The 25,216-nt window shown below is 37.2% G+C and overlaps 1 protein-coding gene and 1 non-coding gene across 2 annotated transcripts in view; one reads left to right on the top strand and one right to left on the bottom strand.

The window, feature by feature from the left end:
• mv (lysosomal-trafficking regulator mauve) overlaps nucleotides 1-25,216 on the bottom strand; it is a 546,555-nt gene that overhangs the window by 373,409 nt on the left and 147,930 nt on the right. Inside the window, exon 13 of the mRNA XM_068229176.1 lies at nucleotides 7,941-8,092. Coding sequence (XP_068085277.1) covers nucleotides 7,941-8,092 — 152 coding nt within the window. The remainder of the gene's footprint in view (nucleotides 1-7,940; nucleotides 8,093-25,216) is intronic.
• TRNAS-CGA (transfer RNA serine (anticodon CGA)) lies at nucleotides 22,918-22,991 on the top strand. Its single transcript has one exon. It is a non-coding gene; the product is annotated as a tRNA-Ser (tRNA).

Here is a 25,216-nt window from a genome sequence, read left to right on the forward strand (position 1 = left end):
CATCCAACTTTACGTAACGCCTTAGACATGGTTGCTAGAGGCTACAACCCAACTACAGAGTGAAACAGATGGTGGGAAGCAGCAACGGAGATGCACCTGCACAGTATGTTCTCGAATGCCAAACTTCCAAGTGGATTCCAACTACCACGTAAAACATGGTCTGCTCTGAACAGAATAAGAACAGGCCATGGTAGATGCAGAGACATGTTGTTTAAATGGAACAAGTTGCTGACACCTGCGTGTGACTGTGGAGCTGCACGACAAACCATACATCATATTGTCAGAGAGTGTGAAACGCGGGCATACACAGGCAGCAAAGTAGATTTTCTGATGGCAACTCCAGATGCAATACAGTGGATCAATGATCTTGACCTACAGTTGTAGGGAGCCTTTTCTTGTTCATTGTTTTCTTGTTATGTAAATATGTATATAATTTATTTCTGAACTCAACTTGATTGTATGGGCCATAAGCTAAATATAAAAACGGCTAACCTTAAATGCTAATATGGATTGGACACTATCAATATTTTCTTTTGATCATGTCAAATGAGCCTATGCTGGCATATCATCTTTGAGTTTATTGTGAAACATTCCTTCGTGGTTGCCCACATGTGCTGTGTGTGAGACGGCTGAGCGAACTCTGACGACATCTATCAATGAACTATATTGCAAGTCATGTGTACGGAATCTATCACCAGACAGCACAGCTATCGCCAGACACTAACGCTAACTTCTTAGGAATGAGACTGTCTGCAGCTGAGACTGGTCGAGTGTAGACGTATTGAAGCCATGTCTCTGCTTTCATCTTCTAAGATGAAGGACAATCCGACTGGGGTCAGATGAAATGTAGTATAATATACCGTTTAGGGATTAAATTATTTTGTTTTTGAATGTTCAAATGTAACCTTAGTATGTAATATTTTCAATTAGTTTAAACGTTTCTTTTTTGAGTGTTTACCAATATGTGGGTCGATTCCGGTAAGTTGCTAAGGGATATCTCGCTACTCATGTAAGTACTACATTTTAAAATATTTCTCTTGGTCATGTAATATTAATGTTAAAAATAAATAATTGAAAGAGGTTCAACCTATTCAATACATAGGAAAGAAATGTAGTGATTACATTTTATTTAATAGTAAAAATAAATGGGACCGGTTTCGACCCTAGTCCAGGTCATCGTCAGCCGTAAAAACATGTAAAACAATGCATATGAAAAAGAAAAAGATTAATTAAACTCTGGATCGGTATGTAAATTATAATAAATGATAATGTTTATAATTAAATAAACTACGAGTATAAGAAATTTTTTTTTGCTAGTTGTTTTACGTCGCACCAACATAGATACATCTTATGGTGACGATGGGACAGGAAAGGGCTAGGAGTGGGAAGGAATCGGCTGTGGCCTTAATTAAGGTACAGCCCCAGCATTTGCCTGGTGTGAACATGGGAAACCATGGAAAACCATTTTCAGGGCTGCCGACAGTGGGATTCGAACCTACTATCTCCCGAATACTGGATACTGGGCACACTTAAGCGACTACAGCTATCGAGCTCGGTTTAATGTAATTTATTACAAATTCAATTATAATTTTATTTAAATAGTTAAAGACATAATATGGAACAAGAAAATATCAACAAAATGTAAGAGAGTCATATATGAAACTTATTACGTACCAATCCTGACCTATGGTTGCGAAACATGGACCATGAGAAACAAAGATGTTAGTAGAATCCAGGCAGCAGAAATGAAATTTGTCCATAGCATGATCGGAAAAACACGGAGGGACAGAGTCCGTAATAAGGAAATCCGCAAGCAGGCTCAAGTTGTAAGACTCCAGGACAAAATAACAGTGCAGCGACTGAGATGGTATGGACATATGCGACGCATGGGTGATAACATATTACCCAAAAAATGTACGATCTAAGACAAAAGACCAAGAGGGCGACCAAGACTCGGGTACAAGGACATGGTGAAGATTGACATTCAACAGAGAGGACATACTTTGGAAAGCATTGAAGAAGGAGAGAAGTCCAGGGACCGCAACTGGTGGAGAAGCCTCGTTTGCCGACCCATCGCTTAAGATGGAACAACGTGGAATATATATGTATACTGGTGTTCTCCTTTGGTCCGACTCATTGGCTGAATTGTCAGCGCTGGGCCTTCGGTTCAGAGGATCCCGGGTTCGATTCCTGGCCAGGCCGGGGATTTTGATCACGTCTGATTCATTCTTCTGACCCGGGGACTACATAGCGGAGATATGATCAGAGGCATAGTTCAATAATCGTCACATGTTTGTCCCAACACTTTCCTCTTCATATTCAGACAACATAATAAACTACCAATCACCACAGAAACAAGCAATAGTGATTACATCCCTCCAGATAGGGTTGGCGTCAGGAAGGGCATCTGGCTGTAAAACAGGGCCACATCCACATGTGACACAGAGTGCACTCACGACCTCACAGGCGTGGGAAAAGCGGTAGAAAAAGAAGAAGACTGGTGTTCTGCTTTGATGCCCTGTCTGCTCAGTATTTCCCTTAGATCAAAGCCTCTTTCTTTTTAAATGGGGTGGGTTTTCAGTGCAGATTTCTTTGCTTCTAGTTGTGGCTGGGTAAGTTATATATCTGAGTGTCTGTATGTTATATTTTTGATCTGTGCTTCCCTCCTTTGTTGTTTACGTAGCCCTATGGCGTTTATTGAACGTAACGTCATTGCTCCTCATCTCGGGGTCGCGTTGCAAGATCAGAAGATTCTTTGTATCTTGCCAACTGTTGGCATCGCCAGTGTTCGCGGATTCTGTTTCTTCGCACACAGCCTGCTATATAATATTGTGGCATTCTTTAAAATGCTGAATAGTAATGAATTACGATTTCACTCAAACCTAGCAAATATGAAACACACTGTAGACACACAGAACCGAGTTAAAGTGTGGAAACCTACCCCTGAACGTTCCAGAAGACGCATTCTATCGTGACGCTGAGAAAATTCAAATTTCAATTACTCTGGAAAAACTATTTTTTTAAATGTAAATGCAGTTTTGAATTAAAAGTCTGAATTGTTTTCCATTTAAATATGACATATGAGGGCAGTTTTCTTCCATCTGCAGTTACAAAAAACATAAGTGTACACCCAACATCAAAAACTATGTGAACCAGGAGTGTGTTGCCAACCTTGACACAAATAAAACCTGCACCCCAATTTCGTGCCTCAAATTTTTTAAAAAAATTTAGAGGGATTATTCGCAAAAATATGATATCTACATGCTGTGAATGACCTGCAGCATGATTTAAAAAGATGACTGGAACCACCTGAAGCTAGCTACAGATTGGAACCGAAAGCCCCATTAGAGTTTCACTGGGGTGCCTCAAGGTGTGGGTGGAAATAGATATGAATGTACGACTTTATAGTAAACAGGTTTCTTATAATTATACTATTCATGATTGTTTTCAACCACCTTAGTCTGTATCTCTCTCTTGCCCTCCCTCCTCCTATCTGGGTCTCCACCATTCACTTCGGCATCCACATGATATGTCCAAACCATCTAAGTTTATCCCTCTCCATTCTGTTGAAAAGCTTTTGCACTCAGAGTTCCTTCCTGAAGTTTTCATTTCTTACTCTGCCCTTTCCCGTCTTTCCTATCATACTTCATTTCACTGGCCTGGATTTTATTCTCCTGCCTTTTTGTCAGTGTCTAGGTCTCTGCTGCATATCTCAGTACTGCACAGGAGTACATCTTACACATCACCTCTTTACACATCATTGGTACTTTCTTCGTCTACACCAGGTTTGAGATAGATGTTGTATGAAATATTTGTCCCGAATGAGTAAATTTATAATACCAATATAAATGGTCTGTTATCGGACATTATACATTTTCCAGTTAACTCATTCCTGGTTGCCAGCGTTTTGCCCCAGTGTGCTAAGTTGGGCTCATCAGTTGGTAAAATAGCACACCCACCAAGACGCATGGTTAGTGCATAGCGTGGAGGCCACTACGTAGGCTACTTGGAACCAGCGGCAGTGCCAATGCACTATGAGAGACTTTGTTTCATTACCAAAAATTGATGTCTGCTTGGCCATCAGATGATATAGATGTTGTATGAAATATTTGTCCCGAATTAGTAAATTTATAATACCAATATAAATGGTCCATTATTGGACATTATACATTTTACAGCAAACTCATTCCTGGTTCCCAGGGTTTTGCCCCAGTGAGCTAAGTTAGCCTCATCAGTTGGTGAATAGCACACCCACCAAGACACATGGCTAGTGCATACCATAGATGCCGCTGCGTAGGCTATTTGCAGCCACCGGCAGTGCCAATGCACTATGAGAGACTTGGTCTCATTACCAGAAATTGATGCCTGCCTGGCCATCAGATGATATAGATGTATGAAATATTTGTCCGGAATGAGTAAATTTATAATACCAATATAAATGGTCCATTATTGGACATTATCAATTTTCCAGCAAACTCATTTCTGGTTGCCAGTGTTTCAACCCAGTGTACTAAGTTGGGCTCATCAGTTGGTAAATAGCACACTCACCAAGACGCATGGCTAGTGCATACTGTGGAGGCCAATGCATAGGCTACTTGGAGGCACCGGCAGTGCCAATGCACTACGAAAGACTATGTCTCATTACTAGGGACCTGAAAAGAATCGCATTTGCGATAAATGCAAATTTTTTAATCTTGTACTGAATCCATGCCTACGGTAATTCTAATGTGGAATAAAATCATTTTTACGCATAAATAGATGTGCAACAAAATGTTAATTGTGACTCAAAATGTGAAATTAGTATGAATATGCAATTTAGGTGCGAATTCTGCAAAAATGTGCTATTTTACTGGCAAAAATAAGATATTTCAGCAAAATCGTCAGAAATGCTCAAAATATGATGCATAAATCTTTCAACCATTCCGATCGATGAAGAAAAGTAGCCGATCGATTGCTGCTTGCCGACTTTAATCGATATTTACAATGCGAATAGCAAGGGGAATGAGATCTGTATCGATTATTATCGAAATGTAAATAGTGTCACGGAAATAACGAGATAGACGCAGCGTTGTTTTCCTGTTGTTCAAAATTGGAACTAGTGAAGAGTAGAAAGTCGAGCGATCATTCAGGTTATGGGGCGCATGACAAAAACTGTACACGAAAGGGCTCAGTAATTTGCAAAGGATGGTTTATATGCCACAGATTCAGCAACAGTGTTTTGCAACTATTGTAATTGCCGAGTTGGATGGGGAAAAAATGATAGCATTGTGAAACATGTTAAATCTGAAAAACACGTGGGTAAGCAACGCGATAACGAAAGTTCAACCCCTGCTGCTAGCACGTCTCAGAGAAAGCAATCTTCTGTGCTTACACAGTTAGATAGTTGTAAATGACAAAAAATTTCCAAAGATAACTTCTCGAAATGCACAGTTGAAGTATTTGCCAAAGCAAATATACCTCTGGAAAAGCTGGAAAGCAAAGAGCAAAGAGCCTGGATTACTGAGTTTTCAAGTGAAGAGCTGCTATGTGTGAGAACTCTACATGAAGTATATTTACCGGGTAAGTTTCAATTTCATTGATCGGGTACGGTTTAGGTATTAGGACACCAAAACCACGTGCAAAATTGAAGGAACTGAATTTGAGTGTGATTTCCATATCAAACTATCTTACCCGTACCCAGTTGATCCAGTAATTTTAAATTATTTTCTTATAATATGAGGTCTTTCTTCCTTTCTATAAGTTGCATCTGACCACCAGAAAAAAACAGCAGAGGTTCTAGAGGGGAAGAACATCAACATACTATGTGATGAAACTACAGATAGAATGGGCAGTTGTGTTTTTATCATCATATTCCAAGTCCCAGTTGGATCGAAAAGAGAGCTGCACATTGTTTCTGTGAACTATCTGGATGCAGGAAATGCTACGAACTGCTCTTATGCTGTTTCAGAAGCTGTGCGCAGTTATAGTGTACCATATGATGCAGTTAAAGTGTTTGTTAGTGACAGTGCCCCGTACATGACCAGGTGTTATGAAACATTAAGTGTGGTCATAGGGAATAATTTAATGCATGTACAGTGCTGGGCACATAAGATCAGCTTGGTTGGTAATAGTTGGGTCGCAGTGATAACAGATTTAAATCATGTGATTGTGATAGTAAAGTCTGCATTTTTGAAAACACGAAAGCGAAAATATAATTATTTACAATTCTCAAAGTATGGTGTTTCAATGGAAGCAAAGCTTTTTCCTGCACCTGTCATAACCCGATGTAATAGCTGGTTTCAGGCTGTCTTCTACATTTTTCAAGATGTCTGACACGAAAGACATCAACAACTGTGGTATTAAGTACCTGACTGATCTGAGTGACCGAGAAGTGAACAGGCTTCACTCCCACATGGTTTTTGCAGATCATGCAGCTGGATTGGTTGACCTCCTTACTGAACTTGAAGGGTCTCTGTATCCTACTTCTCATCTCCTTTACCCCAAACTGCATAACCTTGACGCCACTTTTACCTTAATTTGTAAGGGGAATTTTTCTGCGGCAACTAATGATGCTTTGATAAGCTCACTCTTCTACAGCAGGCTGCATATAGGGACACATTTGTCAGAGCTGCTCATTCTTCACAGTGCAAGCTAGCCACATTGAAGCTAAAGACCCCAACCATAAGCATTTTGTGTCAATTTCTCAAGCTTTGTATCCAAAAAATATAATTTTGAATAATAATGATAAATTAGATGAGCTTGAGAAATTGTTTGGAGTACCAGATCTCTCACGAAATGATTTCTGGTCTGGTTACTGTTCTCTGAAACATCCGATTCAAACCCAGATGAAAGAAAGTGAAAAAGTGATGCCATGGTTGCATTAACTGCAGTTCAGACAGAGTTCAGCATATTTGCTAAATACTGTCTTGAGTTGTTGTGGACCCCAACGAACAATGTAGATAGCGAGCGTGTGTTGTCTCATTACAACACAGTGGTTACAGACAGACAGAGCAATTTCAAAAAAAAAAAAAAAAAAAAAAAGCAATGCCGAAGTACTGTCAATGATTTCATTTGAACAATGAATTTGTATTGTGTGTGAACCGAGGACAATAATTGCACTTCATAAACTTGGAATCGTTACAATTAATAATAGCATGTGATTATTTTAACTTTGTAAATAGATGCTAATTTTTCAGGTCCCTACTCATTACCCAATATTGATGCCTCCCTGGCCATCAGATGATATAGATGTATGAAACCTGGTAACCAGGAATGAGTTAGCTAGAAAATTTATAATGTCTAATAACAGACCATTTATATTGGTATTACACCAGGTTTCTCACACTTTGATAGAATGCATTTCCCTGTTGAATCATTTTACTGATCTCAATGTTCAGCCCTGTATCCTGCTTCAGTTCTCTTCCCAAATGCTTGAAACTCTCCACAATTTCAAGGTTCTGTCCTTTTATTTTTATAATTCCCCTTCCCTTTCTCCTCTGGTCACCACCATTGTCTTATTCTTTTCCATGCTTATTTCCATTCTGTAATTTTGAATTATCACTCAACTATGAAAGTAAAAGGGTTAAATATAGATATTATTACTCCTTTAATTTAGTCATTTGGTACCAATCTAAATAGCCTATACAGTCATTGCAGACCAACGGGCTCTGCTGATTTTATCGTTTCTACACACAATTCATCCAATCCTGCTGCTTTTCCCTCTTACATTAATTTAACAACAGCTTCCACCTCTTCCATAGTGATTTCACTCTAGAATTCTGACTCCTCACACTCTACCTCTATCACCTTGTCAACATGAACTAATGAGCTGAAAGTCTATTTGAAATACTTGCCTCAGTTAGAAAATTCATGGCCATGAGGTTAAGAGCCCCTGGAGAAAAAGTTTGTTTACCAAAGGAACAAGTAAGCAAGAAAATATGTAGTAGTTGGTAACACCTTACCTCAATGACAACCTTCCTGTTCTGCATGAAGTCACGCACACTGACAGCAAGATGGTGCCACTGCCCAGCAGACAGACAGTTCTCTACAATGGATTCACAAAATGTCTCGCTGCCTTTCGGATCTGGCCTTGTCAGCTTCAAAGTGAGGGTATCTGAGCAAGAAATACACTGTTCTGCAGTTATACAATTTATGCAACAAAAGTAATGAAAATGCACTCATAATCATAAGCAGAAGGCTGACATCTCGTTAGAAGGTGATAAGTTGCAGCAATAAAGTTGTTTGCTTATTCTAGGTAGCTTCATAACATCATATGGAAGATGTAAAAAGATTATAATAATTTTCTGTGGTTACAGGTAACCTGGTGCAACCATCTGATGAGGGTGGGCGGTATCTGCCGCGTACGGGAAACTGCGTGTTATTATGGTGGAGGATAGTGTTGTATGTGGTATGTGAGTTGCAAGGAACATCTAGTTCCCCAGCCAAGGAAATGAACCACTGAAGATCAAAAAATTCTTAACTCGGCTGCGAATCTAACCCAGGGTCCTCTGAACCAAAGGCCACTATCCGGCCCATTCAGCCAAGGATCCTTGCAAGCAGGACAAAACTAGTTATTATAAATGTATATCATTCATAATTTGTATTGAAAAGGTGGATATTAAATATTAAGTATTTAACTATTACTGTAATTCACATGTCAATACGGACCAATAATCATCAAATTCTTACCTTTCGATTATGCGGCCAACCAGGCAAAATGTAAAGTCTATTTATACTTAGGTTTAAAAGTAAAATAGCCAAATTAGGCAAAGATATCGAGTTTCTTAACCCATTCCAGTCTGGGCCTTAATATCCCTAACAAACGTTCTGGACTGGGCATTTTTAAGGATATTTAAAACATTATATCTCTGTTCCTGTAGGAGATATATGCATGAGTCTTTTTTTCATTGTACTTGTTTGAGCATCTAGTTTTCAAAAATGCTGTATGTATTATGCCAACTATCCACTTGAGATTTAAAAATTGTTTATATATTATGCCATGTTTTGTGAATGGAAAATAATTCTGACGGATAACTAAGGAAGTACAGTTTTCTGAAATACTGTTATATTTACCCTATTTTGCTAATATAAAATGTGCATTGCAATTAGAAAACAACAACAATAATGAGTACGATATAAAATAATAATTTTTCAATAATAATAATAATAATAATAATAATAATAATAATAATTACAATAATGAAAATGGGAGTTCTTATGAAATTTTATTTTAATTGATAAATTTTGTCAAGTTACTCAAATGTAAAAATATTGTTCCATTTACTACAAAAGACTTCTGAGAAAGAGAAAATACAGTCTTCTAAACAGACAACTTTACTAATATGTAGACAATATTACGTATTCACGCAAATTTGAAATACGCGAGAACATGCGCTACGCCGTAAAATGAACTCCAATCATAATGAAAAGCAAGAAGTTGTTTCAAATTCATGTCAATAATATGTTCATTTGCACATAAACTTATTATATATCATAAAATATCGAAAATGTAACTTTCGTCAAGCACCTGTTTGCCGCGAGAAGCCATGTCTTAGAGTTCACTGAGTGAAAACATCTACAGATGCATGTTGATGGAAAATATCGTAAATTCTCTGACTTAGGCACATAATACTGCCATCTGCTTAAATACTCTCGTAACTAATACATGAAGAAACACGATGAAACCACCAGAATGCGTGCATAGCTCGTTCTCGATTTTTAGCGAAAAGTCAAACCTTACAACGGGCTATGCCCGCAGCGCAGTCTGAGCGTAATTTCGGCCACTGCGAGCTATGCTCACAGTTAGACCGGAAAGAGTTAAGCAATGTATTAAATTTAATTTGACACCTAATTTTCTCAAAGGTAATTTGAATAGATATTGACGTTATCCACAATTCGCAAAGACCCAAAGTGGAACGAATAAGATTAAATTTCTATACAAGAAAAAAATCACTTTTAAATCATAGGCTGTATGAAACTCACCTCATAGCTGCAAATTTACTTTCAAGTACTCAATGGAATTTATTTCAAACAAGGTTGACAATAGACTATTCACTATATTAGCTAAGAAGCAAGAAACTCTAGAGAAGAAACTAAACACACTAAAGAACTCTAAATCTAACAATAACCATAACAATAAAAATAGGAATATCAATAACACAACCAATATTTTTCATCCACCAATTATAAATTTATCCAAAGTACCTTTGAATGACGATGAAAATTTGATTCTAGCCAAAGGTCCTAAAGATAACTGGCCTAATCTTAACATACTTAACACCACTACTACCATGATTTTGGAATCTGAACTAGCTATCAGTAAATTGCCAACAGAAAAGCAGGAAGAAATGAGATTTGAAGTAAAACAAAAATTGAATAACATTCTCAACCAAATTTATAATAGTAACCACCCTAATCATAATAATAATAATAATAATAATAATCATTCACTGAACAGAAACGAGTACGTGCACTTTAAAAGAAGATTGCGGATAATAATCTTATTGTCACAAAAGCAGACAAGGGTAGCACTACCATTTTAATGGATAAAAATGAATTTTTTAGATAAAACTAAAAATTTCTTTACAGGCAGTTCGTTTCCTGCAGTTAAAAAGGACCCTACTCAAAGAATCCAATGCCTACTTAAGCAAATTTTAAAGAATATTTCGTTCTTTTAACAGATCAAGAAAAAACAAAATTAATTACTATGGACCCAAGCCTTTGCACTGCTAAAGCCCTTCCTAAAATACACTAAACAGATATCCCCATTCGCCCGATCATCAATTATAGACCAAGCTCTCTTTATAAAACTTCTCAATTCATTCAAAAGTTTTTAAGAAATTATAATTTTCTATCCAAAAAATCCATTAAAAACACTACAGATTGATAGAGAAATGAAATAAATTTAAAATCCAACCTAATAATTTCCCTTCACTCGTTCAACATTACAAATATGAATCCTAGTATTCCAACTTCTAAATGATACCCTTACATAAAAAGCAACATAAGCAATACAGCCATCTAAGTATTTTAGAAATACAAGATTTTATGTCTATCCTAGAATTGGTTGTGAATAATAACTATTTTATTTTTGATAATGTTATCTATCAGCAAGAAGGGTTAGCTATGGGATTGCCGACCTCTGGTATCCTAGCAGAAATTTACTTGGATTTTTTTGAACATACAAAATTATTATCAATAATAACTTTTGGGCTAGATATATGTGGACGACACTTTGGTAATTATAGACGAGAACATAAAAGACGCTGATACCACTCTTTTTAACCTCAACAACATTGACCCACGCATTAAATTTACACCTGAATCTGAAAATGAACATCAAATGCATCTTTTAGACTTGACTATCATTAGACATACAGGTTCCCTTAAATACAAAATTTTCAGAAAACCTACTTGAACAGCTTCTACAATTCGTCAAGATTCTTCACACCCCCAAATCCATAAACGAGCGGCGTACAATAGCATGGTTTATAGAGGATTTACTGTGCCAATGTCCAAAGGAGATCTCAAAAAAAAAAAGAGTTAAACAACATTCGTATGTTTCCAAAAGTTAATGGATACAATAATTTTTTCATTGAAAGAATAATTAATAAATACAGCACTTTGAAAAAAGAAAAACATAATGTTTCTTTATTTTCTACTTTCATGTTCAATAAAGATATTTCTGAAATCACTGATTTTTTAAAAATAATTATGTAAAAATAGCCTTTAAAACTAATAATAATGCAACAATCTTACATAACTCTACTTCTATTAATAAAACTAATTTTTCAAAATCAGGAGTATATAGAATAAAATGCAACAGCTGTAATTTTTTCTTATGTTGGCCAGACTGGAAGGAGTTTTAATATACAGTACTTAGAACATGTCAATGCTCTGAAATACAGTAGAAGTCCGCTATAGCAAGTATGGCATATAACGAGAACCCTGCTATAACATCAGATTTTTTTTATTATGTCCCTTCAAAATCCCTATATTAAACTGTATATTATCCTTCAGTTACAGTGAGAGCCTTATCACCGATGCATCCGTTATTAGGAGGGATTTTACCAATATTTGTGCACCTAGCCATTATATTTCATGCAATCAATCATCTTCAGTATCATTTCCTCGCTATGTCCACTAGCAAGCTCGACATTCGAAGCAATGTCGGAGTTGATTAGTAATATCTGTCGACTGCTGTTCTGTAAATAAAAATAGAGATGAAAGAGGAGAACATGTTTTCGTAATAAGTGCGTAAATAACATGTGCGATAGAAGTTGTTAACGTAATCTATAATCTTCATTTCCGTATTGACGAATTGCACAATTAAAAATAGGAGAGGATTTCCACCAATCAATACTTATTTATTGCATATATTAAACTACAGGACCGGTTTCGACCTCATATACGAGGCCATCTTCAGCTGAACCATACATATATATTTATATAATGAAGAATTGATTAAGATTGTGTTGTTAAAGGAATGCTATATGATGATGATGTACATTTAGTCACATACAAATGGGGCACGTCTTAGCGTGAACTGGCGTATATGTCATTCTGTATAATATTGCAACTGTATGTCTAAAATATTATGTTGAAGGTCTTAAAATTAGTGTATAAAATATGTCTTTGCTTAAACTAACATATATATACACAAGATAAATACAATATATAAAAACACTTCATGCACATGAACATTCGTTCTTGCTTGTTGGTCAATACATGGACTAACTTCCGTATTTAAGTCTTATTTACAGTTGTACACTTCAGCTGCTATTCTTGGAGTTTGTAAAATTGCATGGGTAAAAAGTTTTGTCTTCCTGTGAATATGTGGGATAAAACATTTTCAATTTTAAAAAGGTGCCAAATGTATGGATGAAATTCAACTAAAATATGTTCAGCTCTGCGATTGTATTTATCTTGTACATATATAAGTTAGTTTAAGCAAAGACATATTTTATACACTAATTTTAAGACCTTCAACATAATATTTTAGACATACAGTTGCAATATTATACAGAATGACATATACGCCAGTTCACGCTAAGACGTGCCCCATTTGTATGTGACTAAATGTACATCATCATCATATAGCATTCCTTTAACAACACAATCTTAATCAAAGCTTCATTATATAAATATGTATGTATGGTTCAGCTGAAGATGACCTCGTATATGAGGTCGAAACCGGTCCTGTAGTTTAATATATGCAATAAATAAGTATTGATTGGTGGAAATCCTCTCCTATTTTTAATTGAGAAGTTGTTAACTCGTTAAAAATAAAGACTGAAGAAAACGATTGCTTAATTTTAATGCTAAATACTGCAGTTAAGTAAGAATGGCATACACCTCTAGATATAGCAGATTTCAGAGGTTAGTTTATATTTTCTCGTGTTGGGTTAAATTTCGGAAAGGCTATTATCATGCAAATTTATAGTGAGAAGGTTATCCACTTTCCTACTGGCGCTGATATATGTTTTCATGGTACATATGAGGTTAAGTTAGGTTAGCTGGCACTGTTTGAATAAAAAAGCTGAAGCGTTTGCCACAAAATGCGACCTTCGGTATCGTTTTTTCACTATGTGCACTTGCAAGCTATCTCGTCAAAATTTGAGGGCGATGTTGGAGTCGATTAGTAATACTCGTTGACTGCTGTTCCATAAAGAAAGAAAGAAAGAAAGAAAGAAAGAAAGAAGAGAACATGTTTTCATAAGAAATACATAAATAACGTGGTCGATAGCAGTTGTGATGTTAGGAAAAACTTAAAACGGTCCACCTTTTCAATACAAAAATGTTATATTTATTTATAACATGTATTTGCACTTGGAACTAGTTTCGACGCTGTGTTTGCGTCATTATCAGCCAAAATGTGGGAAATAGGCAAGATGTAGGCATTTATATTACACAAGGCGTTACATTAAACAATACACATCTTATAAGGAGATAAAAACAGGGACGAATATAGAAACAAATGAATCGTTGAGAAAACAAAAGTTATACATATTAAAAATAACCTTAACCACATATCTTGCAGTGCGAAAGTGTTCTTCTTGAATGATTCCTGAATATAAAAAAACACACGCGCACACATTTCTGGAGAGCCAGCAGGCAGGACAAAGTAAAGTGAAACCTTAAGAGTTCTTCTGAGAAGAGTTCCTCATTTTTTCTATGTTCCGACTAACTAATGAAGTCTCCTTTGAGTTCCTGATAAACATACACAACAGGAAATTCTCCTTCACTCTCAACAATAGCTCTAAAGACCAACGGTAAAATTTTTATTTTAAATATTGTGCAGAGACGTGAAAGCATGATTTTGAACATGATATAACTCCTTCATATAATCCAGTTTTTTAATACAAGGTGTTGCATTAAATAATACACATCTTACGAGGAGATAAAAACAGGGACGAATGTAGAAACACATGCATCGTTGAGAAGGCAAGTTATACATATTAAAAATAAGCTTAACCACATAACTTGCAGTGCGAAAATATTTGCCTTGAATGATTCCTGAATACAAAACGCGCGCACACACACTTCTAAAGAGCCAGCGGGCAGGAAAAAGTAAGGTGAAACCTTAAGAGTTCTTCTGAGAAGAGATCATCATTCTTTCTATGATCTGACTAACTAATGAAGTCTCCCTTGAGTTCCTGATAAACATACACAACAGGAAATTAAACAATACACATCTTACAAGGAGATGAAAACAGGGAAAGTTATACATATTAAAAATAACCTTAACCACACATCTTGTAGTGCGAAAATATTCGTCTTGAACGATTCATGAATACAAAACACACGCGCATACATTTCTGAAGAGCCAGCTATGTACACTCGCGAGCGATCTCGTCGACATTCTAAAGCGATGTCTGAGTCGATTAGTAATACCCGGCGACTGCTGTTCTCTAAAAGAAAATTCAAAATGAAAGAGGATAACACGTTTTTGTAATAAATGCGTATATGACGTGGCCGATAGCAGTTGTTAACTTCTTAGAAATAAAGGCTGAACCAAACGAATGCTTAATTTTAATGTTATATGCTGAAATTGAGTAAGAATGTGATTAATCTCAAGATATGACAGAGTACATCACTGATTTCAGAGGTTAGTTCATATTTTCTTGCGTCTAGTTACATTTCGGAATATTCCCATGTAAATTCGTAGCAAGGTGGTCATAATTTCTCTAAGTGCGCTTAAAATGTTTTCACGATGCATACACCTATGGTTAGGTTAGGTGACACTGATTGAAGAAGAAAACTGAAACGTTTGCCACAGAGGCCTCTGGAGTGATATCGTAATTTTTTTCAGAATGAAACATGGTTCATGTTTGTGGGTTACTGTAGTCACGTCCTAGTTCGTGAACCACGGGCAACGGCTCAGTGGCCTAGTAAGTGGTCCTGAGAGTCGGGATACCAGTTGCTACGAAATGGGAGTGGGCATCTCGGACATATTCTAAGTCATGGCCCTCCTTGTGCTCAGACGGCTGGGACTATACAATTCACCGGTGGTCCATAACCTGTTAGAGGAGAGATCCTCACTTGGACTATGTGCAAGTAGGGTAGCATCCTGCTTCATGAATTTACCAAGCTCAGAACACTTTAAGCAAGCCTTGGACCTATGGGAGTAATGGAGTCCCACTCCCATTTGACAGGCGAGGGACTCCTTCGAAAAAACTTGGTGAACGAAATGGAATTTGATGGGGAGCTCTCAATATTAATGGGGCTTATGGAAGAAAGGAGGTAGAACTGGCTGAGTCAGCAAAGAGGATGCATCTGGATGTGCTAGGAGTAAGTGATATTTGGGTAAGGGGAGATAACGAGGAAGAGATGATTATAAAGTGTACTTGACGGGTGTTAGAAAGGGAAGGGCAGAGTCTGGCGTAGGGCTCTTTATCAGGAATAACATTGCACGCAACATAGTTTCTGTTAGAAATGTAAATGAGCGAATGATGTGGGTAGATTTGTCAGTTGGAGGAATTAGGACTAGAATTGTCTCCGTGTATTCACCATGTGAGGGTGAATATGAGGATGAAGTTGACAAGTTTTATGAAGCATTGAGCGACATAGTGGTCAGGGTCAACAGCAAGGATAGAATAGTGCTAATAGGCGATTTCAATGCAAAAGTTGGGAATAGAACTAAAGTATACAAAAGGGTGATTGGTAAATGTGGGGAAGATATGGAAGCTAATGCGAATGGGAAGCGTTCACTGGACTTCTGTGCTAGTATGGGTTTAACTGTTATGAATACATTCTTCAAGCATAAGGCTGTTCACCGTTACACATGGGAGGCTAGGGGTACCAGATCCATAATAGACCATTTCTTAACAGACTTTGAATTCAGAAAATCTGTTAGGAATGTACGAGTTTTTTGCGGATTTTTCGATAATACAGACCACCATCTGATCTGTAGTGAACTAAGTATCTCTAGGCCTAGGGTAGAGAAAGTGAAATCTGTCTGCAAAGGAATAAGGGTAGAAAATCTCCAGGACGAGGAAATTAGACAGAAGTACATGGATATGATTAGTGAGAAGTTTCGAACAGTAGACAGTAAGCAGGTTCAGGATATAGAAAGTGAATGGGTGGCATACAGGGATGCTGTAGTAGAAACAGCAAGGGAATGCCTAGGAACAACTGTGTGTAAAGATGGGAAAAGGCGAACATCTTGGTGGAATGATGAAGTGAGAGCAGCCTGTAAACATAAAAAGAAGGCTTATCAGAAATGGCTCCAAACAAGGGCCGAGGCAGACAGGGATTTGTACGTAGATGAAAGAAACAGAGCGAAACAAATAGTTGTTGAATCCAAAAAGAAGTCATGGGAAGATTTTGGTAATAACCTGGAAAGGCTAGGTCAAGCAGCAGGAAAACCTTTCTGGACAGTAATAAAGAATCTTAGGAATGGAGGGGAAAAGGAAATGAACAGTGTTTTGAGTAATTCAGGTGAACTTATAATAGATCCCAGGGAATCACTGGAGAGGTGGAGGGAATATTTTGAACATCTTCTCAATGTAAAAGGAAATCATCATGATGGTGTTGCAAACAGCCAAGCTCATGGGGAGGAGGAAAATGATGTTGGTGAAATTATGCTTGAGGAAGTGGAGATGATGGTAAATAAACTCCATTGTCATAAGGCAGCAGGAATAGATGAAATTAGACCTGAAATCGTGAAGTATAGTGGGAAGGCAGGGATAAAATGGCTTCATTAATAAAATGAACATGGAGTGTTGGTAAGGTACCTTCAGATTGAACAAAAGCAGTAATTACACCTATCTATAAGCAAGGGAACAGGAAGGATTGCAACAACTATCGAAGTATCTCTTGGATTAGTATACCACGCAAAGTATTCACTGGCATCTTGGAAGCGAGGGTGCGATCAGTCGTTGAGAGGAAGTTGGATGAAAACCAGTGTGGTTTCAGACCACAGAGAGGCTGTCAGGATCAGATTTTCAGTATGCGCCGGGTAACTGAAAAATGCTACAATAGGAATAGACAGTTGTGTTTATGTTTCATAGATCTAGAGAAAGCATATGACAGGGTACTGAGGGAAAAGATGTTCACTGTACTGGGGGACTATGGAATTAAAGGTAGATTATTAAAATCAATCAAGAGCATTTATGTTGACAATTGGGCTTCAGTGAGAATTGATGGTAGAATGAGTTCTTGGTTCAGGGTACTTACAGGGGTTAGACAAGGCTTTGCTGTTCGTAGTTTACATGGATCATCTGCTGAACGATTCAGGGACGGATTCAGTTAGGTGGAAATGTAGTAAGCAGTTTGGCCTATGCTGACGACTTGGTCTTAATGGCAGATTGTGCCGAAAGCCCGCAGTCTAATATCTTGCAACTTGAAAATAGGTGTAATGAGTATGGTATGAAAATTAGCTCTCGAAGACTAAATTGATGTCAGTAGGTAAGAAATTCAACAGAATTGGATGTCGGATTGATGATACAAAGCTAGAACAGGTCGATAATTTCAAGTATTTAGGTTGTATGTTCTCCCAGGATGGTAATATAGTAAGTGAGATTGAATCAAGGTGTACTAAAGCTAATGCAGTGAGCTCGCAGTTGCGATCAGCAGTATTCTGTAAGAAGGAAGTCAGCTCCCAGACGAAACTATCTTAACATCGGTGTGTTTTCAGACCAACTTTGTTTTACGGGAGCGAAAGCTGGGTGGACTCAGGATATCTTATTTATAAGTTAGAAGTAACAGACATGAAAGTAGCAAGAATGATTGCTGGTACAAACAGGTGGGAACAATGGTAGGAGGGTGCTTGGAATGAGGATATAAATGCTAAGTTAGGAATGAACTCGATGGATGTAGCTGTACACATAAACCGGCTTCGGTGGTGTGGTCATGTGAGGCGAATGGAGGAGGATAGGTTACCTAGGAGAATAATGGACTCTGCTATGGAGGGTAAGAGAAGTAGAGAGAGACCAAGACGACGATGGTTAGACTCGGTTTCTAACGATTTAAAGATAAGAGGTATAGAACTAAATGAGGCCACAACACTAGTTGCAAATCGAGGATTGTGGCGACGTTTAGTAAATTCTCAGAGGCTTGCAGACTGAACGGTGAAAGGCATAACAGTCTATAATGATAATGTATGTATGAAATGAAACATATACTTTCACGCAGTATCGGATTTCATAAAATAACAAATGAGTAAGCCGTAGTGTGGATAACATCCGCGAATATGCAAGTTTTCAACAAACTGGATTGCCGTTTCATATCAATTTTAATATGTATGGGTTTCCCTTTGACTTTTACGAACAATCGGATATAACGACAATCCGTTATAACAAGTAAATTTTTCGCTGTTATGAATTCTCGCTATCACGGACTTCTACTGTATAACAAATTTTCAGCAGTTGGACAACACATGCACGACTACAATCACAAGTTTACTGACATTAATCAGGATATGGAAATCCTCAAAATTACGCATAAAGGACTTCTCCTTAACGTAACTGAAAACTGCTTCATACATTTAGACCAATATTTTAATCCAAATTACAATCTGAATGACATTTCTGAAAAACCAAACTTTTATTTGACCTGCTCATTCAAACTTTCAGAGACACTTTATCTAGCAGTCAAAGTCCGATTTTTCGTTCTATTCGCATTACCTTACTTAGGCAATCACCAATATTCCCGCATCCATCGGCCCCTCCTTAATCCTCCTTTCCTTTCCATTGCTACCCCGCTCTCTTCATCTTTTTCCCTCCCCGCACCTCTCCCTAAAGACGTTGGTAGAACCTCATACATTCCTCTCCTCAACCTTTATTCACATCCAACTTCAATCTACACGTTGCAGCACGAGGTGATTCCCATACAACATGTCATTTATTATATTCCCCCTATCATAACTCTTTTTATTCTTAACCATCATCTACACAAATAAAATATTTACGGTCCGCACTGAACTGCAAAATCCCACCACCTTATAGATACTACTAATGTATTTGGACCTCCATGTGCAACAATCATCATCATTCAAAATTCTTCAAACAGAAGAACCTTACTATCATCATTCATCGCATTCACATGAACTGAATGTATAGCTTTTTGTGTACATAACCCAAATATTTTAATATCATAAGAAGACACCTTGATTTTGGCTCAGTTAAACTTTGAAGAGACTACGTGTTTAAAATGCCAGCTTCGAACACATTTCTATGCGTTAACTGCAACCTACGCTTTACGATTATCTATCAAAACCAGGTTTTAATATATTTTACGAACCTCTATTAAAAGCAACTCTTAAAAAGTAAGACTCTTTATATAGAAGAGCCTTTTCAACATCACGCATCGCATTCACGTGAACTGAATGCATATTGTTTTGTGTACACAACTCAAACATTTTGATATCTTAAGAAGACACCTTGGTTTTGGATCACTTGAACTTTCAACGGACTGCGGCTTTTATGGAGAGCCAACTTCAATCACATTTCTATGCGTGAACCGGGACCAGCATTTTATGAATATCTATGAAAAACCACTTTTTAACATAGAGCAGCAATCCAGCATTTTAGGAACCTCTATTAAAAGGATCTCCTTAACATAGTGCAACGAAAATCTTGAACATTTCCTTATTTCTCATATGGTATGTACATATCATTTTTAATATTAGTGTGTCGTTACATTGTTTATTTTATTCAATACTTTTGTATAATTTGCTTCATGGCTGATGATGACCTACGATTTAGGTCGAAACTAGACCCTGAATGTTAATATAAATGTATATCATTTATAATTTGTATTGAAAAGACGGACATTAAATATTTAACTATTATTGTAAGGACAACACAAGCAAAACAAGCATTTATCAAATACTAAGTCTACTGAAATCTAAAACCTTGTCACTTACACAGAAGAGATTTATAAAAACATGTATATACCCCTCAGAAACATGGACCCTTATAAAGACTGAAAGCATTGGAGATGTGCTAGCGTTGTATGCTCCCAATAAATCGGAAATAAAGGAAAAGTAATGAAGAACTGCTATCTCTAATACAAGAGAGGTACAGCCTTGTTGATGTCACTTTACAAATAAAAAAGCCTTATACTCTCTTCCTTGTTTATATTACATGGGATAATGTCTAAACATGTTTCAGCCTATCTAAAGGCCATCTTCAGTAGAAGCTAAAATGTTACATGTATATGCAAACAAATAAAAACACTGAAAAATATCTGGAATTAAAAGATAATGATCATGATTAACATATTAAAAACACGAGGCGAAGGTTGAGGTAGAAAAATTCTCTTGTCTAAAAACTCTTCTTGTCAACATAAAATTTGCTAGTCATTTCTTTAAAGGTGGAAATCCGTGTTGCTCGACGTAGTGAGACCGTCAATAAGGGGATAATGAATGTGCATCATCTGCAATGGGAAAAAGAAGGAATGAACAGGTGAAACAAAATAAAATAAAATATCACGTGAAAAGAAAGGATACAGGCTCAAACAAACATACTCGTTAGAAGGCTGTCGTCTCAAGCAGTACGACCTTGTCAGCTCTCATGTCCCTATTGATGTCATTGAGAAAATATTTCTGCCTTTTGTGTATGTGAGGATCTTCAAAAGGCAGAAGTATTCAGTCAGCAGTATGTAAAGATTGTTGGTTATAAGGATAATCTCCAGATAGAGGCTAAAGAAGTATTAAAAATTACATTGATAACAATGACATTTATAATAAAATACAAAAGTTGAAAACTAGAAAAGTGGCTGGAATTGATAAGATTTCTGGGGATATATTAAAGACAATGGGTTGGGTTATAGTACCATATCTGAAGTACTTATTTGATTATTGTTTGGTCGGAGGAGCTATACCAGATGACTGGAGAGTTGCTATAGTAGCCCCTGTGTATAAAGGAAAGGGCGATAGACATAAAGCTGAAAATTACAGGCCAGTAAGTTTGACATGCATTGTATGTAAGCTTTATGAAGGCATTCTTTCTGATTATATTAGACATGTTTGTAAAATTAATAACTGGTTCGATAGAAGGCAGCTCGTTTTAAGGAAAGGTTATTCCACTGAAGCTCAACTTGTAGGATTCCAGCAAGATATAGCAGATATCTTGGATTCACGAGGTCAAATGGACTGTATTGCGATTGACCTGTCTAAAGCATTTGATAGGGTGGATCATGGGAGACTACTGGCAAAAATGAGTGCAATTGGACTAGACAAAAGAGTGACTGAATGGGTTGCTATATTTCTAGAAAATAGATCTCAGAGAATTAGAGTAGGTGAAGCTTTATCTGACCCTGTAATAATTAAGAGGGGAATTCTTTAAGGCAGTATTATCGGACCTTTATGTGTTCTTATATATATAAATGATATGAGTAAAGGAGTGGAATCAGAGGTAAGGCTTTTTGCGGATGATGTTATTCTGTATAGAGTAATAAATAAGTTACAAGATTGTGAAGAACTGCAACGTGACCTCGAAAATGTTGTGAGATGGACAGCAGGCAATGGTATGTTGATAAACGGGTTTAAAAGTCAGGTTGTGAGTTTCACAAATAGGAAAAGTCCTCTCAGTTTTAATTACTGCGTTGATGAGGTGAAAGTTCCTTTTGGGGATCATTGTAAGTATCTAGGTGTTAATATAAGGAAAGATCTTCATTGGGGTAATCACATAAATGGGATTATAAATAAAGGGTACAATCTCTGCACATGGTTATGAGGGTGTTTAGGGGTTGTAGTAAGGATGTAAAGTAGAGGGCATATAAGTCTCTGGTAAGACCCCAACTAGAGTATAGTTCCAGTGTATGGGACCCTCACCAGGATTACCTGATTCAAGAACTGGAAAAAATCCAAAGAAAAGCAGCTCCATTTGTTCTGGGTGATTTCCAACAAAAGAGTAGCGTTACAAAAATGTTGCAAAGTTTGGGCTGGGTAGAACTGAGAGAAAGAAGGAGGGCTGCTCGACTAAGTGGTATGTTGCAGGTTATAAACTTCATTTTCCTTCGAAAGCGGCTTTCAACCTATTAGGTCGTGTTACATACATTTAGTACGTGTTGAAGAGATGTTAAGTACAGAACAAAAATGGCCAACCAGACACCAGTGGGATCCGAACCCACAACCTCCCGATTTCGCGTCGGTTGCTCTACCAATTGAGCTATGGTGGCCTAGGCCATCTTTGTTCTGTTGGAAAGGATCAAAACTACAGGTCTGGTACTACTACCATCACACTGTAGAGTGCGTTTAAGTTGCCCGTTGAGCGCCAAGTCAATGAATATTGAATTTTCACGACCGCATTGTAATCGAAAGCGGCTTTCAACCTATTAGGTCGTGTTACGTACATTTAGTACGTGTTGAAGAGATGTTAAGTACAGAACAAAAATGGCCAACCAGACACCAGACACCAGACACACTCTACAGTGTGATGGTAGTAGTACCAGACCTGTAGCTTAGATCCTTTCCAACAGAACAAAGATGGCCTAGGCCACCATAGCTCAGTTGGTAGAGCAACCGACGCGAAATCGGGAGGTTGTGGGTTCGGATCCCACTGGTGTCTGGTTGGCCATTTTTGTTCTGTACTTAACATCTCTTCAACACGTACTAAATGTACGTAACACGACCTAATAGGTTGAAAGCCGCTTTCGATTACAATGCGGTCGTGAAAATTCAATATTCATTCATTTTCCTTGTCCGTATTGAAGATCTACTTGTGATACAAAGTGGTATGTTCCGAGCTTTCAGCGGAGAGATGGCAAGGAATGACATTAGTAGACGAATAAGTTTGAGTGGCGTTTATAAAAGCAGGAAAGATCACAATATGAAGATAAAGTTGGAATTCAAGAGGACAAACTGGGGCAAATATTCATTTACAGGAAGGGGAGTTAGGGAGTGGAATAACTTACCAAGGGAGATGGTCAATACATTTCCAATTTCTTTGAAATCATTTAGGAAAAGGCTCGGAAAACAACAGATAAGGAACCTGCCACCTGGGCAACTGCCCTAAATGCAGATCAGTATTGATTGATTGATTGGTTTTTGAAAATGAAAAATAAACTTATCAGCCACCAGATAAGACACTCCCAACTGATACATCACGCTACTGGAAAAATGTAATAATAATAATATTGGCTTTACGCCCTACTCATCATCATCATTAAGGCTCGGAAGTTCATTCCCAAAAGAACGAAGAAATATGCATGCAAATATGCTCTTAAAAACTTGAAAATATGCCGATAAATATGCACTATTAAAATGAAAAAATGGCAGTAGACAAGTCAGGTTAGTATTGATAATAATAAACTCACATTTATTCCTTGGAGGTTGAAGAAGAAATGGTCCCGCTGTCAATGCTGAGTGATGAATTGCAGTTCACAACCATCACTTTGCACAAATTTTCAACTGAAAAACATTGTCTGTCTCGCAAAACACTTTTGTAACGTGAAAAACTTCTTTCCACATCACAATATGTTTTTGGGGTATATTTAAATGATGATAACTGCTCCACAGAAAGAGGCAAGTCTATTCATGTGAGAGACAGTTTTCCTTCAAGAATGTCTCGAATATCGCACAACTGTTTATAACCAGGATTTTTTGAAGTTACAAAATTTATTTTTCTTTCACTTTTTGTCCTATACTACCAGGAACAGAATTTAGATTGGATATCGTTTTTTCGAAAACAGTAAGTATTTCCTTTTAAGGGAGATCCTACAGCTTCGAGTGACGTTGTGGCAGTTTGCAAGAAAGAACAATGGGCATTTATAAAAACAAGATTCTCCTCTAACTCAATGCCTGACACAATATTTTGTACTGTTTGTATTGATGCAGCTTCATTCGAGTCCAATGAATTGACAACCTCTTTGAATAGTTCTATGTGCTGAGCATAATACTAAGCTGCATCCCGCCATGTTCCCCATCATGTTAACACTGGCGCACGAGGAAGTGGGAATTTGGGTGCTGTTGATCTAAACAACTTGACACTTGAAGGAGATTTAACAAAAATTTTCTTTGAACAGGCCACAAATTGATCTATCAATGGGAAAGAATTGCGTATTGTCTCAGCAATGTGATTAAGAGCATGTGCCAAACAAGTTATATGAATTAAGTTAGGAAAAATGCCTTTCAGTGTTTGTCCTGATTTTAACATATAAGTACCAGCATCGGTAACGAATAAAAGTAGCCGGTCGTATTTAATTCTAAATGGCCATAATAATTTCAATGAGTCCATCACACAATGTGTTACAGTTACATTGTTAGTGGCTGGCAAATCACACACATTAAGAAAATATGGTACTGAGTCTTTTGTTTCTTATTCAAGGCACCCACAATTACATTAGCAATAAATTGGCCCTCAGAATCAGTGGTTTCATCAACAGACAACCACACAAACTAATCCGCTAATTCAATTTGCAAATTTGACAATATGTTATTGTAATAATGTCCTACGTAAGTCTTACGCAATGTACTTGCTTCAGGCACATGTTGTCGAGTGTATTTGGCAAGAAAATGTTTTAATGTGGGGTTATTAATTTTATACAAGGGAATATCAGGAGCTAAAAGTGCTTGGCACAAGTCGTAAGAAAATTCACTAATCCTACTTCCTAAACACCTTAATAGTTGTTTTTGAACAGGCTCTTTATTTGCGAGTTTGCTAGTTCAATTCTCCTTATGTTTTGCTGTGGTTATGTGTTGAACTATTTGAATCTGTAGATATTAAGTCACCTGAAAACTCCTTCTGTAAATCAGTTGATCTACAACTCGGAGTTGCTCATATTTTTGGCATTT

Source organism: Anabrus simplex, chromosome 9 (genome assembly GCF_040414725.1).
Source record: "Anabrus simplex isolate iqAnaSimp1 chromosome 9, ASM4041472v1, whole genome shotgun sequence".
Lineage (NCBI taxonomy): Eukaryota > Metazoa > Arthropoda > Insecta > Orthoptera > Tettigoniidae > Anabrus > Anabrus simplex.